The sequence below is a fragment of the Oncorhynchus nerka genome, linkage group LG5, assembly GCF_034236695.1.
Source record: "Oncorhynchus nerka isolate Pitt River linkage group LG5, Oner_Uvic_2.0, whole genome shotgun sequence".
NCBI classification, from domain to species: domain Eukaryota; kingdom Metazoa; phylum Chordata; class Actinopteri; order Salmoniformes; family Salmonidae; genus Oncorhynchus; species Oncorhynchus nerka.
The window spans coordinates 57127178-57139771 of NC_088400.1; the positions used below are offsets into that span (position 1 = coordinate 57127178).

At 45.0% G+C, this 12594-nt stretch overlaps 1 protein-coding gene across 3 annotated transcripts in view; it reads left to right on the forward strand.

Moving 5' to 3' along the window:
* cdk15 (cyclin-dependent kinase 15) overlaps positions 1–12051 on the forward strand; it is a 40496-nt gene extending 28445 nt beyond the window's left edge. For 2 of the 3 annotated variants that reach the window (XM_065018786.1, XM_065018785.1), the window contains 6 exons: positions 2405–2525; positions 3496–3589; positions 3911–3974; positions 7895–7943; positions 9133–9275; positions 11058–12051. In XM_065018786.1, the coding sequence (XP_064874858.1) occupies positions 2405–2525; positions 3496–3589; positions 3911–3974; positions 7895–7943; positions 9133–9275; positions 11058–11173 (587 nt within the window). In that variant the 3' untranslated portion in view covers positions 11174–12051. Of the gene's footprint in view, positions 1–2404; positions 2526–3495; positions 3590–3910; positions 3975–7894; positions 7944–9132; positions 9276–11057 lie in introns of those variants that run through there. The other variant, XM_065018787.1, reaches the window with a different exon arrangement.
* Positions 12052–12594: the final 543 nt, after the last annotated feature.

The window sequence follows — 12594 nt, forward strand, 5'->3', positions numbered from 1 at the left end:
ACAATCCTAACCCAAGCTTCATATCCACATCCCGGTTCAAACCTAACCCTAGCCTCAACCACAATCCTAACCCAAGCTTCATATCCACATCCCGGTTCAAACCTAACCTTAGCCTCAACCACAATCCTAACCCAAGCCAACCCCTCCACAGCCTCTTAAGTTCTGGCTTGTTCATTGTCTATCCTCTGTAGAAGCCTGTGGTATAACTCTCTCTTTATAATGTGTTATTATACAGATGTATACAGGTGGTATTATAACTTCATCTTACAGCTTCTATCTCAAGGCCATCAGACTGCTAAACAGCAAAATCACTAACTCAGAGAGGCTGCTGCCTACATTGAGACCCAATCACTGGCCACTTTAATAAATGGATCACTAGTCACTTTATACAATGCCACTCTAAATAATGCCACTTTAATAAGGTTTACATATCTTACATTTCACATATCATATGTACAGTTGAAGTTTACATACACTTAGGTTGAAGTCATTAAAACTAGTTTTTCAACCACTCCACAGATTTCTTGTTATCCAACTATAGTTTTGGCAAGTCGGTTAGGACATCTAATTTGTGTATGACACAAGTCATTTTTCCAACAATTGTTTACAGACAGATTATTTAACTTATAATTCACTGTATCACAATTCCTGTGGGTCAGACGTTTACATACACTAAGTTGACTGTGCCTTTAAACAGCTTGGAAAATTCCAGACAATGATGTCATGGCTTTAGAAGCTTCTGATACGCTAATTGACATAATTTGTGTCAATTGGAGGTGTACCTGTGGATGTATTTCAAGGTCTACCTTCAAACTCAGTGCCTTTGCTTGACATCATGGGAAAATCAAAAGAAATCAGCCAAGACCTCAGAAAAAAAATTGTAGACCTCCACAGGTCTGGTTCATCCATGGGAGCAATTTCCAAACGCCTGAAGGTACCACGTTCATCTGTACAAACAATAGTACGCAAGTATAAACACCATGGGACCACGCAGCCATCATATCGCTCAGGAAGGAGTTCTGTCTCCTAGAGATGAACGTACTTTGGTGCAAAAAGTGCAAATCAATCCCAGAGCAAAGGACCTTGGACCTTGGACCATGTGAAGATGCTGGCGGAAAAAGGTACAAAAGTATCTATATCCACAGTAAAACTGAGTCCTATATCGACATAACCTGAAAGGCCGGTCAGCAAGGAAGAAGCCACTGCTCCAAATCGCCATAAAAAAGCCAGACTACGGTTTGCAACTGCACATGGGGACAAATATCGTACTTTTTTGAGAAATGTCCTCTGGTCTGATGAAACAAAAATAGAACTGTTTGGCCATAATGACCATCGTTATGTTTGGAGGAAAAAGGGGGATGCTTGCAAGCCGAAAAACACCATCCCAACCGTGAAGCACAGGGGTACAGCATCATGTTGTGGGGGTGCTTTGCTGCAGGAGGGACTGGTGCACTTCACAAAATATATGCCACCATGAGGAAAGAAAATTCTGTGGATATATTGAAGCAACATCTCAAAGCATCAGTCAGGAAGTTGAAGCTTGGTCACAAATGGGTCTTCCAAATGGACAATTACCCCAAGCATACTTGTTGTGGCAAATTGGCTTAAGGACAACAAAGTCAAGGTATTGGAGTGGCCATCACAAAGCCCTGACCTCAATTCTATAGAAAATGTGTGGGCAGAACTGAAAAAGCATGTGCGAGCAAGGAGGCCTACAATTCTGACTCAGGTACACCAGCTCTGTCAGGAGGAATGGGCCAAAATTCACCCAACTTATTGTGGGAAGCTTGTGGAGGCTACCCGAAACATTTGACCCAAGTTAAACAATTTAGTTAAACAATTTAAAGGCAATGCTCCCAAATAGTAATTGAGTGTATTTAAACTTCTGACCCACTGGGAATGTGGTGAAATAAATAAAGCTGAATAAATAATTCTCTCTGCTATTATTCTGACATTTGACATTCTTAAAATAAAGTGGTGATCTTAACTGACCTAAGACAGGGAATTTTTACTTGGATTAAATGTCAGGAATTGTGAAAAACTGAGTTTAAATGTATTTGGCTAAGGTGTATGCAAACTTCCAACTTCGACTGTATATACTGTGTTTTATACCATCTACTGCACCTTGCCTATGCCGCTCAGCCATCGTTCATCCATATACTTACATGTACATATTCTCATTCACCCCTTTAGATTTGTGTGTATTAGATAGTTGTTGGGGAATTGTTAGATTACTCGTTGGTTATTACTGCACTGTCGGAACTAGAAGCACAAGCATTTCGCTACACTCACATTAACATCTGCTAGCCATGTGTATGTGACAAATAAAATTTCATGTGATATGTGTGTTATATGTGGTTTTGTATTCATGTTATAACTATATGGTTCCGTCTGTGTCCACTAGGGCTGGCCCGGTCCAAGTCCATCCCGTGCCAGACCTATTCGTCTGAGGTGGTGACTCTGTGGTACCGACCTCCTGATGTCCTCCTGGGTTCCACTGATTACTCCACTGCTCTGGACATCTGGTGAGTGGACTGGACATATTTGGACAGACAATATCCCATATTTGGACAGGGTCTGAACATCCTCCATAAACAACCACCCTGCAGGCAAGGTTGCAATAAAGTCATTTCAATCAGCTTTTTCCCACTGGACAGCCAGATCTGAACCCACCATTATTGAACCAGATCAACACCAGAATACCACTGGGCCGTGTCCATACTGTTCTAGAGACTGCATAACTACTTAGACCACTGTATCATGGTTCTTTCAAGACAACTGGGAACTCTGGGGGGGGGGGGGACTAGGTCAATTCATGACGTCATTTTTCCTAGTCGGAGCTGTTTTTTTTTCAGAGTTCCCAGTTACCTTGAACGCACTGAAGTCGGAGATTTCCTAGTTCTCAGTTGTTTTGAACCCGGCATCAGTGGTGGTTTAAGAGTAGCTGCCACTAGTGTTGCCACCAGTACTCTCCTGCAGAGTGAGTTACCTCAGGTTGGCTCAGAGAATGTTGCGTGTTCAGAAGAGTTTAACCTCTTGGCCTTTGTTTAATGATGTTTTGGTGCCATACTGAAAAACAAACGTTTAGAGTTGCTCTCCTAAGCAAAATATTATTTCCCCCCAGAGTTAAAATAATTTTGTACTAATGAATAGCATAAGCGTTGGTATAAACCATCCTGTGCATTAATGTTAATGATATCTGGGCAGGTTTCTATTTGACCTTTCCAAAAAGAAAAGATTGGGACCACATGTTGTTTAAGGTCTTTGAATACAAAGAGAAATGTACCAAAAGGGTTAGTATTTTAACAGCAATTATCAAATGGGTTGGGCATAACCTAGGTATTTGCTTTCGTGCTGTATATTTCGGAAGGTATCATATTTTTACCAAGGACACTTAATTGTGCCGATTATGAAGTACTGAAGAAAGATGTCCCGTCCTTCTCTGTCTTTTCACTGATTATTAAATGACTCCCTCCAACCTGTGTTGTCTTCCAGGGGAGCTGGATGCATCTTCATTGAGATGCTCCAGGGGACGCCAGCCTTTCCAGGGGTGGCAGACGTCTTTGAGCAGCTGCAGAACGTATGGACTGTGAGTAGGATCCCCCCTTTCACTCTTTTCAATGGTATCATCCTCTCTCCACTCTTAGGGGAAAAAAAGGTGCTATCTAGATGCTTAACGGGTTCTTTGGCTGTTCCCTTTGGAGAAACATTTTTGGTTCCAGGTAGAACCGTTCTACAGCGGGTTCTTCGTGGAACCCCAAAAAGGTTCTACCTGGAACCCAAAAGTGTTTTCTTATGGGGACAGACGAAGAACCCCTTTGGAAGCCTTTTTTCTAAGAGTGTAGATCCATAAAAACTAGTAGAGATGGCGGTTGACGGCTCACTCTGGACCCTTTTTGTCTGTCTCCAGGTCGTAGGGGTCCCGACTGAGGAGACGTGGCCAGGAGTGAACGAGCTGCCCAACTTCAGACCAGGTGAGAAACTCTTCATCCCTTTCATCCTCCTCCTCCTCCCTCATGACCATTACAATAATCCAATCTATGTGCTGCTGAGAAAATACAGTCATTCCCATTGGGTCAGAGAAAGGTCAGGGAGGGATTAGTTTGGGATTAGTCTGGGTAATCTACACACTTAATAAAGCTCGACATAAACCACAGCAGACGAGACTCATGGTTTGCTGTGTGGCTCATCCCTAACCACTAGGGGGTAGAAGAAGTCAACGAGATACATTTTTGTTGGGGTTGTATGGGACTGTGGGCCTGTTGGTCTTTTGTACTACTTTTGCTTTCCAGACTCGTGGCATTTAAGACGGCTATGGGAAGAGAGTATTTCAGCTCTTTCTAATGCACTGTGGTTTAAGAGAGTTGAGATGCATGGCGTGTGGCCGACAAACACACCTGCGAGAGGAGTCCGTGTGAAGGCTATGTGTGGGAGTTAACTCTTTGGTCTGAGAGAGAATGATGTCAGGAACGGCAAAGACCTTCAAATGGACCTCCAGACGGTGTGGTTTTGAACAGAGCTCTACTCCTCTGACTCGCCTATGCTGATCTCTCACTTTCACCTTGTAAACCACGATCAATGACACCATACCCAGATGTGTGTACTTGTCAGTCTTTTATACTCTTCCATCCAACCCTGAGATTTAAACCTCATGCTGAGTTGAACCTGAGTCAGCCTGTCTTCCCACTCTTCCAGTAATGGGCTACAAAGGGAGTTTGAGGGCGACATGTTTCACAGCTGACTGTGTGTGTGTGTGTGTGTGTGTGTGTGTGTGTGTGTGTGTGTGTGTGTGTGTTTAACTATAGACTATAAACTATACAAGAATAGTAAACAAACAAACATTTGTCCAACTGGGGACATTTTGTTAGTCCCCACAAGTTAAAATGCTATTCCTTTGGGTTTTAGGGTTAAGGCTAGAATTAGTGTTAGGGTCAGGAGCTAGGGTTATGGTTAAGGTTACATTTTTGGGTTAAGATTAGGTTTTGGCATTAAGGTTGGGGTTAGGGGTTAGGGAAAATAGCATTTTGAAGGACTGAATTGTGTGTCTCCACAAGGTTAGTTATACAAGACTGTGTGTGTGTGTGTGTGTGTGTGTGTGTGTGTGTGTGTGTGTGTGTGTGTTGCGCTGCAGAAAATATGGGCTACTCTTTGTCTTTGCTAATTCCTCCCCTACAAGACCCATAGGAATTCAAAACCTCAGACTGTTAAATCTTAAAGTTCCTCAGCAAACATGAATAAATAAACATAAGATTCATAAATGCTGAATAAATGCATAGATGAATCTCCAAACTACACAGTGGGTCCTGTCTGCGCTGCCCCATGCAGTTCAATACGGGCTCTGACATTGGTCGGGGGCGACGAGATGCTGAGAGAAGATGGGCTAGTAGAAACGTCTGGAAGTCAAAAAGAGAGAACGTTCTGTATAAAATATGTGTAAAGCAAACACAGCGGTGAGGCTGGGAGATGAGAAGATAGACAAGACAGGCAGATGCTTGCGCACACTGAAGTATGTGAGTGGAGTGGAGTGGAGCGGAGCGAGGAGCAGAACGTGCCCAATTTGACTGGAGCATAAGAGCCAGATTTTTAAAGGCTGGAGCATCGGTCTTCTCGCCCGCTCCAATTTTGCCCACTTCACGAGCTCGGGGCATGCCCGTCCCAGCATGCATTTGTAGTCTGCGTGTGTGCTGCTATAGCCCCTTTGCTTTAGCTACTGTCATGGAGTTCCCTAAATATGTTCATAAAGACACTGATAAAACACACAGGTGCTAAATCAAGGTGACGTACAAAGATGAGGATGAAGAGCAAGTGCGATGATTTAGTGTCCACAACTAAAGAATCCTTGTGGAATCTGAAAAGACACATATCCCAGAAGCTTGCTATGTGCACCTGCTAAAAGAAAGGAAATAGGTGGGTAGATAACTAAGTGTGTCATCGTGGCAAAGCATTTATAAACTTAAACGTTTTGTTCATTTTCGTTCTAATATCTATACAATAATTGATTTTGGCCCAATGGGCCTGGCATATTCCCACGTTCAAGGAGCTTCCGTTTTCATTGAGTTATTTTGCCTAAAAAAACTTTAGGCCTACCTATAGAAAAACAAAAACACAACTCAGCGTCTCTGACCAACCTGGCAAGAAGGGCCAAAGGGGTGTTTAGCATCCACAACTGTTCTGCAAGCGTGAGGAGGATATTAATTGTCTGCTGCTGACCGGCTCTCCAGGCACCATCACTCATGTTTCTGAAAAATGAATTCTTTAAATGCTTTCATTTTTTTGTTGAATTTTGTATTTAATTCTAAGTAAGTCGCAGCCCATATGCACAATATATACATTATAATGGTTTAATACAATGACATGTGGTTGAAATACTGAGCCCTTTATGTCCCTACCAGCCTATTGTGTCACACTCACAAACGCTTCACAATGTATTTCTTTGTAGGCTATAGCTTTGAAATAATAGAAATAATATAGCCTAAGTAATTCATTTCCGTTCCTTCTTACGCTTCCTGTCTGTCTCCTGACCTATTTAGAGTGTTTATATGACATTCTTACATTCACCTTTTCATGTTTATTCAAAATGGTTTTCATTCAAATCCATATGGTTTGGTTTCAATACTTAAAATCCAATTGGTAGTTCCAGGTAGCCACGGAAATAGATGGGTGTTGGTTAAATTGGGATTTGAATGAATGGAGCGAATTTGGCAGTTTGATCTCCCCTGTGAGCCCGGAGCGGTTTTTAGCTGAGCAGTATGGAAGCACATGGAGAGCCGGGAACAGTGTGCAAGCACCAACTCCAGAGATGAGCGGGACTTTCAACTGCTCAACTCCGCTCACATGCTCACACACACACACACACACACACACACACACGCACACACACACACACACACACACACACACACACACACACACACACACACACACACACACACACACACACACACACACACACACACACACAGGCAGGAGGGTGAGCCAGACAGCTTTCTCTGCCTTGTCTGTGTGGGGGTGGGGGGCGCAATCTGGGCATGAAGAATGGCTGGACTTAGAACCTCTGTGTCTGACAGGGGGGTGCAGGCGTGTGCACATGCACGTTACTGTGGTGTTTTAGGACAACCATGTTGGTTGTCCTTGTGTGGGCATGACCCTAGGTATCTTCTCCTCTCCCCATCCCCCCTCTCTCCCTCCTGGCTAGCTCCCTACCTGGCCCCCTGACTGCTGCTGGCACCACTGGGCCTCTCCAGATGTGGGAGCTGAATGGACCAATAGATAAAGGCCTGGGCGGCTTTCAGCAGGGCAGAGCGGGTGGCCAGCACAGAACAGGGAGAGGCCAAGAAGGGAAGAGGGAAAATATTGGGGAAATATTCCTTCAGTGACCTGACTGGCCAGGGGAAAGTGATAGCTAGCCTATACTATAGAGAATGCTTGTCTAAAAATGTATGTTTGTTTATGCTCCGTTGCACACTGCAGGAGAGACTGAGCGTATAAATTTTTTAAATATATTTTTTTGAAGTGATTTTATTTCTAACAAGTTCTATCTCCACGGTTCACTATTAATTCATCATGGAGCATCGGGGCTGTCCAAAGCACCGGCTAATCAACCGTTAAAACACTCTCATTAAAACTCTACGCCAGGGCCCAGAAACCACAAATTGCGATCAGTAGTGCCAAAGCATGTTTCACTTAGTCTCCCCTCCAGGATGCCCTAGCTGTAGTATGAATCATCAAAGAGAACGAGGCCTACTTTTACCGTAAGTTTACACAGACATTCGTTGTTGTTGTGTCCTGTGGGCTGACCACCTCCCTGTTCCATCGTGCATATGCCTTTGCAGCCATAGTTGCAGGCCAAACATTTCCTAACTAACCTGCTCGTGCTGCTCTCCTCTTCCTACAGAGTGGTTTCAACCATGTCAGCCCCAGCAATTCAGGAATGTTTGGAAAAGGTACGGTGAAATCAGTTTGCTCAGCGTTCTGTCAGTACTCTGAGTTTGGGAATGTGTTTAGTATGTCTTGCAGATCTGTTTAAGTCGTGCAGGTTTGTATCTCAGCAACCTGCAAATGTGAACATTTGATACAAATAGTATTCTGCTCCAGCATATAAGTGACTGTAGAGGTAGAGTTTGGACACATGTGTACATAGTGTAGGGTACGGAACTACACCGTTTTGGACGGCCGTGTGTGTTTGCCCATTCCATTGCCTCCGGCTGGGGGGGCAGCAGAGGTGGGCAGTTAGCCCTGTGGTAACAGGAGATTCTTTGTCTGGCCAGGCGTGTCTCCTCCCCTCCCCCCGCCTTCCTCCCCCTTCCTACCATCATGGTGACATCTGACCCAACACAGCTCTGCTCCTGTACCAGCCCACAGGGGGGGCCAGACACACACACACACACACACACACAGGCACATACACACACGTGCACACACACACAGTCGAGTTATGGGAGAGAGAGGATGTCTGGAGTAGTCTCTGACTCGCTGTCATAACAAATATGAGACCCACTCAACAGTCTGTAGCACACTAATGCAGTCTTGTCTGAAAAAAAATCACTCTGAAATAGGAAAACACATTACTAGGAATATGGATCTAATGGATTTAAATGAGAGACAGTGAGGAAGGGAGAGAGAGAGAGAGAGTTTGAGCGAGACTCAGGGGAGTTATGGTGTGATTTTTAATGCAGGTCTTTTCAAGACTGATGAATGGGAGTCGGTCTCTCCCCCGCCCATCTCCTCCCCCCTCTCCCCACCCATCTCCCCCCCTCTCTCTTGTTCTAGCCATGGATTTAATTAACTAGACCCCCTGTTGGGACCAAACGCTCTTTTCTCCAAATACATGGACACTGTCAGAAAAACACACACAGAAATAGCAGATAATTACATTGTGAAATAAAAGTTGCTTCGGTAGGACAGCGAGGAGGCACACAAAGCAGGGGCGGGGGGGGGACAGAGCTATGCACGCCAGTAGGGAAAATTGACTTGAATTAATGCAAATGACTGAGAAGTGTGGCTGGGTTGTTGTTATATGTCTAATGGCTGTGGATGTAAAATCATTTACATAAAGTATGTGTATCTATTGGGGGTTGTCCGTCAGTGTGTGTGTGTATCTCTTATAGTCAGTCCCCTCTGCTTCCCCCTCAGACTGTCCAAGTTGCCCTATAAGACAGAGGACCTGGCCCAGAAGATTCTGATCACCATCCCACGAGACCGCATCTCGGCCCAGGATGCACTGCAGCACCCCTATTTCAACACGCTACCACCCCCCATCATGCAGCTACGAGACAGTGAGTGTGTGTGTGTCACTCCACATCAATGAAACACATAACATATCAATCTATCTATGCAATATGAATGTGTTTTTTTGTCACAGCAATGACAATCAAGTGATGCATAATGTGGTGTGTGTGTGTGTGTGGGTGTGGGTGTGTGTGTATATACACACATGTGGGAGACTAAGCATGTGTTTGTACGTGTGCGTGCGTATTCATGCGCATATACAGTATTTCCCTCCTCTGACACCCCCCATCAACATTCTCTGTTTCTCCCTGCCGGGGAGAGAGATTGACACTCCGTTGCACTAAACTCCAGTGCAGTTTGTCACTTAAACAGTCTACCCATCCGACGTATGATTAAAGACACGAGCTTCCTACTGTGAGCACAGATGGCTCCTTTGAAGAGATCAGACTGTCTCCACAGCTCTCGGGTGGCTAAATAGATATACATCAGGAAAGTGGATGTATAAGTAAGCAGAGTTGCATTTGAAGTCTCTCTCCACCTGTCTGTCTATCCCGCTGACAGTCTGCCTGGTTCGGTTTGAACATAGATGTGTTTTTCAAGGCCATATAAATAATATTCAGTGAACAGAAGAAGAGTACAGGGAGTACTAGGATAGATATTAGTGGAAATGTAGGAATGTATTAGATAGGAATAAAGCCTCAGGGGATACAGTGCCTGATATGGTCAACTAGTAGGCTTCCAGCTGAATGTGTCCTACACACATATGCTGGCAGATGCATGCGCGGGAGCGTGCACACACACACACACACACACACACACACACACACACACACACACACACAGTCTTGCGCATCTAACCTTGTGGGGACATACAATTCAGTCCCATTCGAAATCCTATTTTCCTTAACCCCTAACCCGTGCCCTAACCCAAAAACCTAACCTTAACCATAAACCTAACCCTAGCTCCTAACCATAACCCAAAACTGAACACATTTGACCTCCCACCAACAAAATTTCCCCAGTTGATCAAATTTTTGTTTGTTTACTATCCCCACAAGTATTGTTAAACACACACACACACACTCTGCTCTTTCGAGAATGAGCCATCATTACTGCTACTACTCTGCATGGCATCCCAGACAGGGAGAATAGACAGTAGGGGAGAGACATCAATGAACAGAGCGGAGAAGGAGAATAGGGAGCGAGAGAGAGCAACTGAGAGAAAGAGAGCGAGAGAGAGCAACTAAGAAGTGAAAGAGCGTGGGGAGAGAAGGTTCTCTCCAGGAAGAACAAACTTATTTTAATGATGCCAAGGTCTTGGCAAGGCAGAAGGGAGAAGGCCTAGAAACAGACCAGTAGTAATGAGTAGCCCTTCTACCTTCACACAATGTATCACGATATAACTGGAACAGAGGCGAGCAGCATCAAGTGTTGAGAAGAGAAGCCATTGTAGTTGTTAGGGATGGGGCTCTAGCTGGACTGTACACGACCACACCCAACACCAGGTGCCTATGAGAGGCCCCTTTGATCGCGTCCCAGCGAGTAGCCAGTAAGTCTGGAAGGAGGGCGTGGTGGCGTTTTGGGCTCTAAGCTGTCTGAGCTGCCATGATCGGTATCTGTCAGACCAACTGCCCTACAAGGCTTCTCCGGGAGTTAGTGTGGGAGATGTTTATCTTTTGGTTACTGTTAGTGAGCTGGCTGAGGAACTTTTTCACCTGACTTTATAATGATGTGTAGCCGTAAGAATTGCCTGACTCTCGCTCTCTCTCGCTCTCTTTCGCTCTCTCTCTCTCCCCCTCTGTATCTGTCTCTCTCTGTACCCCCCCCAGCTGTATCAGTCTTCAAGGTCCCCGGAGTGAGGCTGGAGACAGAGGTGAAGGATATCTTCAGTCCCAGTCTAAGGATCAGACCGCCCCAGCTGGTGCCCTTGGCTAAGTGCTGGTGATAATGGACCCCTAACCCACTGGGCTTGACCCCTAACCCCAGGCCCATAGCCCCAGGCCCCTAACTCCAGGCCCTTAGCCCTGCCTGCAGGCTAGACCACCATCTGATCAAGATGGAGAGGCATGAGGTCCTCCACCAACCTCTGCTCTTGACTCCACCCAGCATTCCTCAGTCACAGTTCCCATGTTGTAAGAAGACAGGAGAGAAGAGGGAGGTTTTGAATGGTACCTGGTATATCACATATTAGATGATGTCAGAAGTACTGTATGCACTGTATATACTCTCTATCTGAGACCCGGTGTCTGTTGTTGGTGGCAACGGAAAGTTAGGCAATGTCTAAGAGAACTGTCAGGAAGCTCAGAACAGCTTAACATCTTCCTTCTGCTGAACCACCTCCTCCTGCGTCCTCCCTCTCCTTCTCCTTCTCCTTCTCCTTCTCAGAGCGTCTCCCTGGACTCACTATGCTCTCTCTGCCTCCTCCTAAATCTACACTGAGATTCAATGATGACTATGGGTTTGTTTTGCAGATGACTGTTTTATTTTGTACTGCCAAAACATGCATATATTATATATCATATCTTATATTAATCAGGTCCTTGTGAACCATGATTGTTCTTTTGCACAGCATGTGGGTGGGTATCCCTACGACAGAACGACGGTGACGGTTGTGTGTACACTGTAACTCATGTCGTATTGTACCGTGAAACTTCCTCCTCGACACCCCACATAGCGTATTTTTCGGCAATCTTGTGATGTCCACTCTTCAATTGTCCTACACTTGGGTGCAGCTTTGCCTTTAAAATGTGTGTGTGTGTGTGTGTGTGTGTTTCGTGAGAATGAGTGAAGGAGTGTGTGAGTCAATAAATGTTGCAGTAATGATATGTGTGTGTTATTTTCTGATACATATACATGTAGAACTGCCTGCAGGTCTACCTATCATATGTCATTTGTTGTCTTCTCAAACACACTACACTATCTATACAAAAGTACGCGGACACCCCTTCAAATGAGTGGGTTCGGCTATTTCAGGTGTCTAAAATCGAGCACAAAGCCATGCAATCTCCAAAAACAAACATTGGCAGCAGAATGGCCTTACTGAAGAGCTCGGTGACTTTCAACGTGGCACCGTCATAGGATGCCACCTTTCCAATAAGTCAGTTAGTCAAATTTCTGCCCTGCTAGAGCTACCCCGGTCAACTGTAAATGTTGTTATTGGGAAGTGGAAATGTCTAGGAGCAACAACGGCTCAGCCACGCAGTGGTAGGCCACACAAGCTCACAGAACGGGACCGCCGAGTGCTGAAGCACGTAAAAATCTTCTGTCCTCAGTTGCAAAACTCACTACCGAGTTCCAAACTGCCTCTGGAAGCAACGTCAGCACAATAACTGTTCGTCAGGGGAGCTTCATGAAATGGGTTTCCAT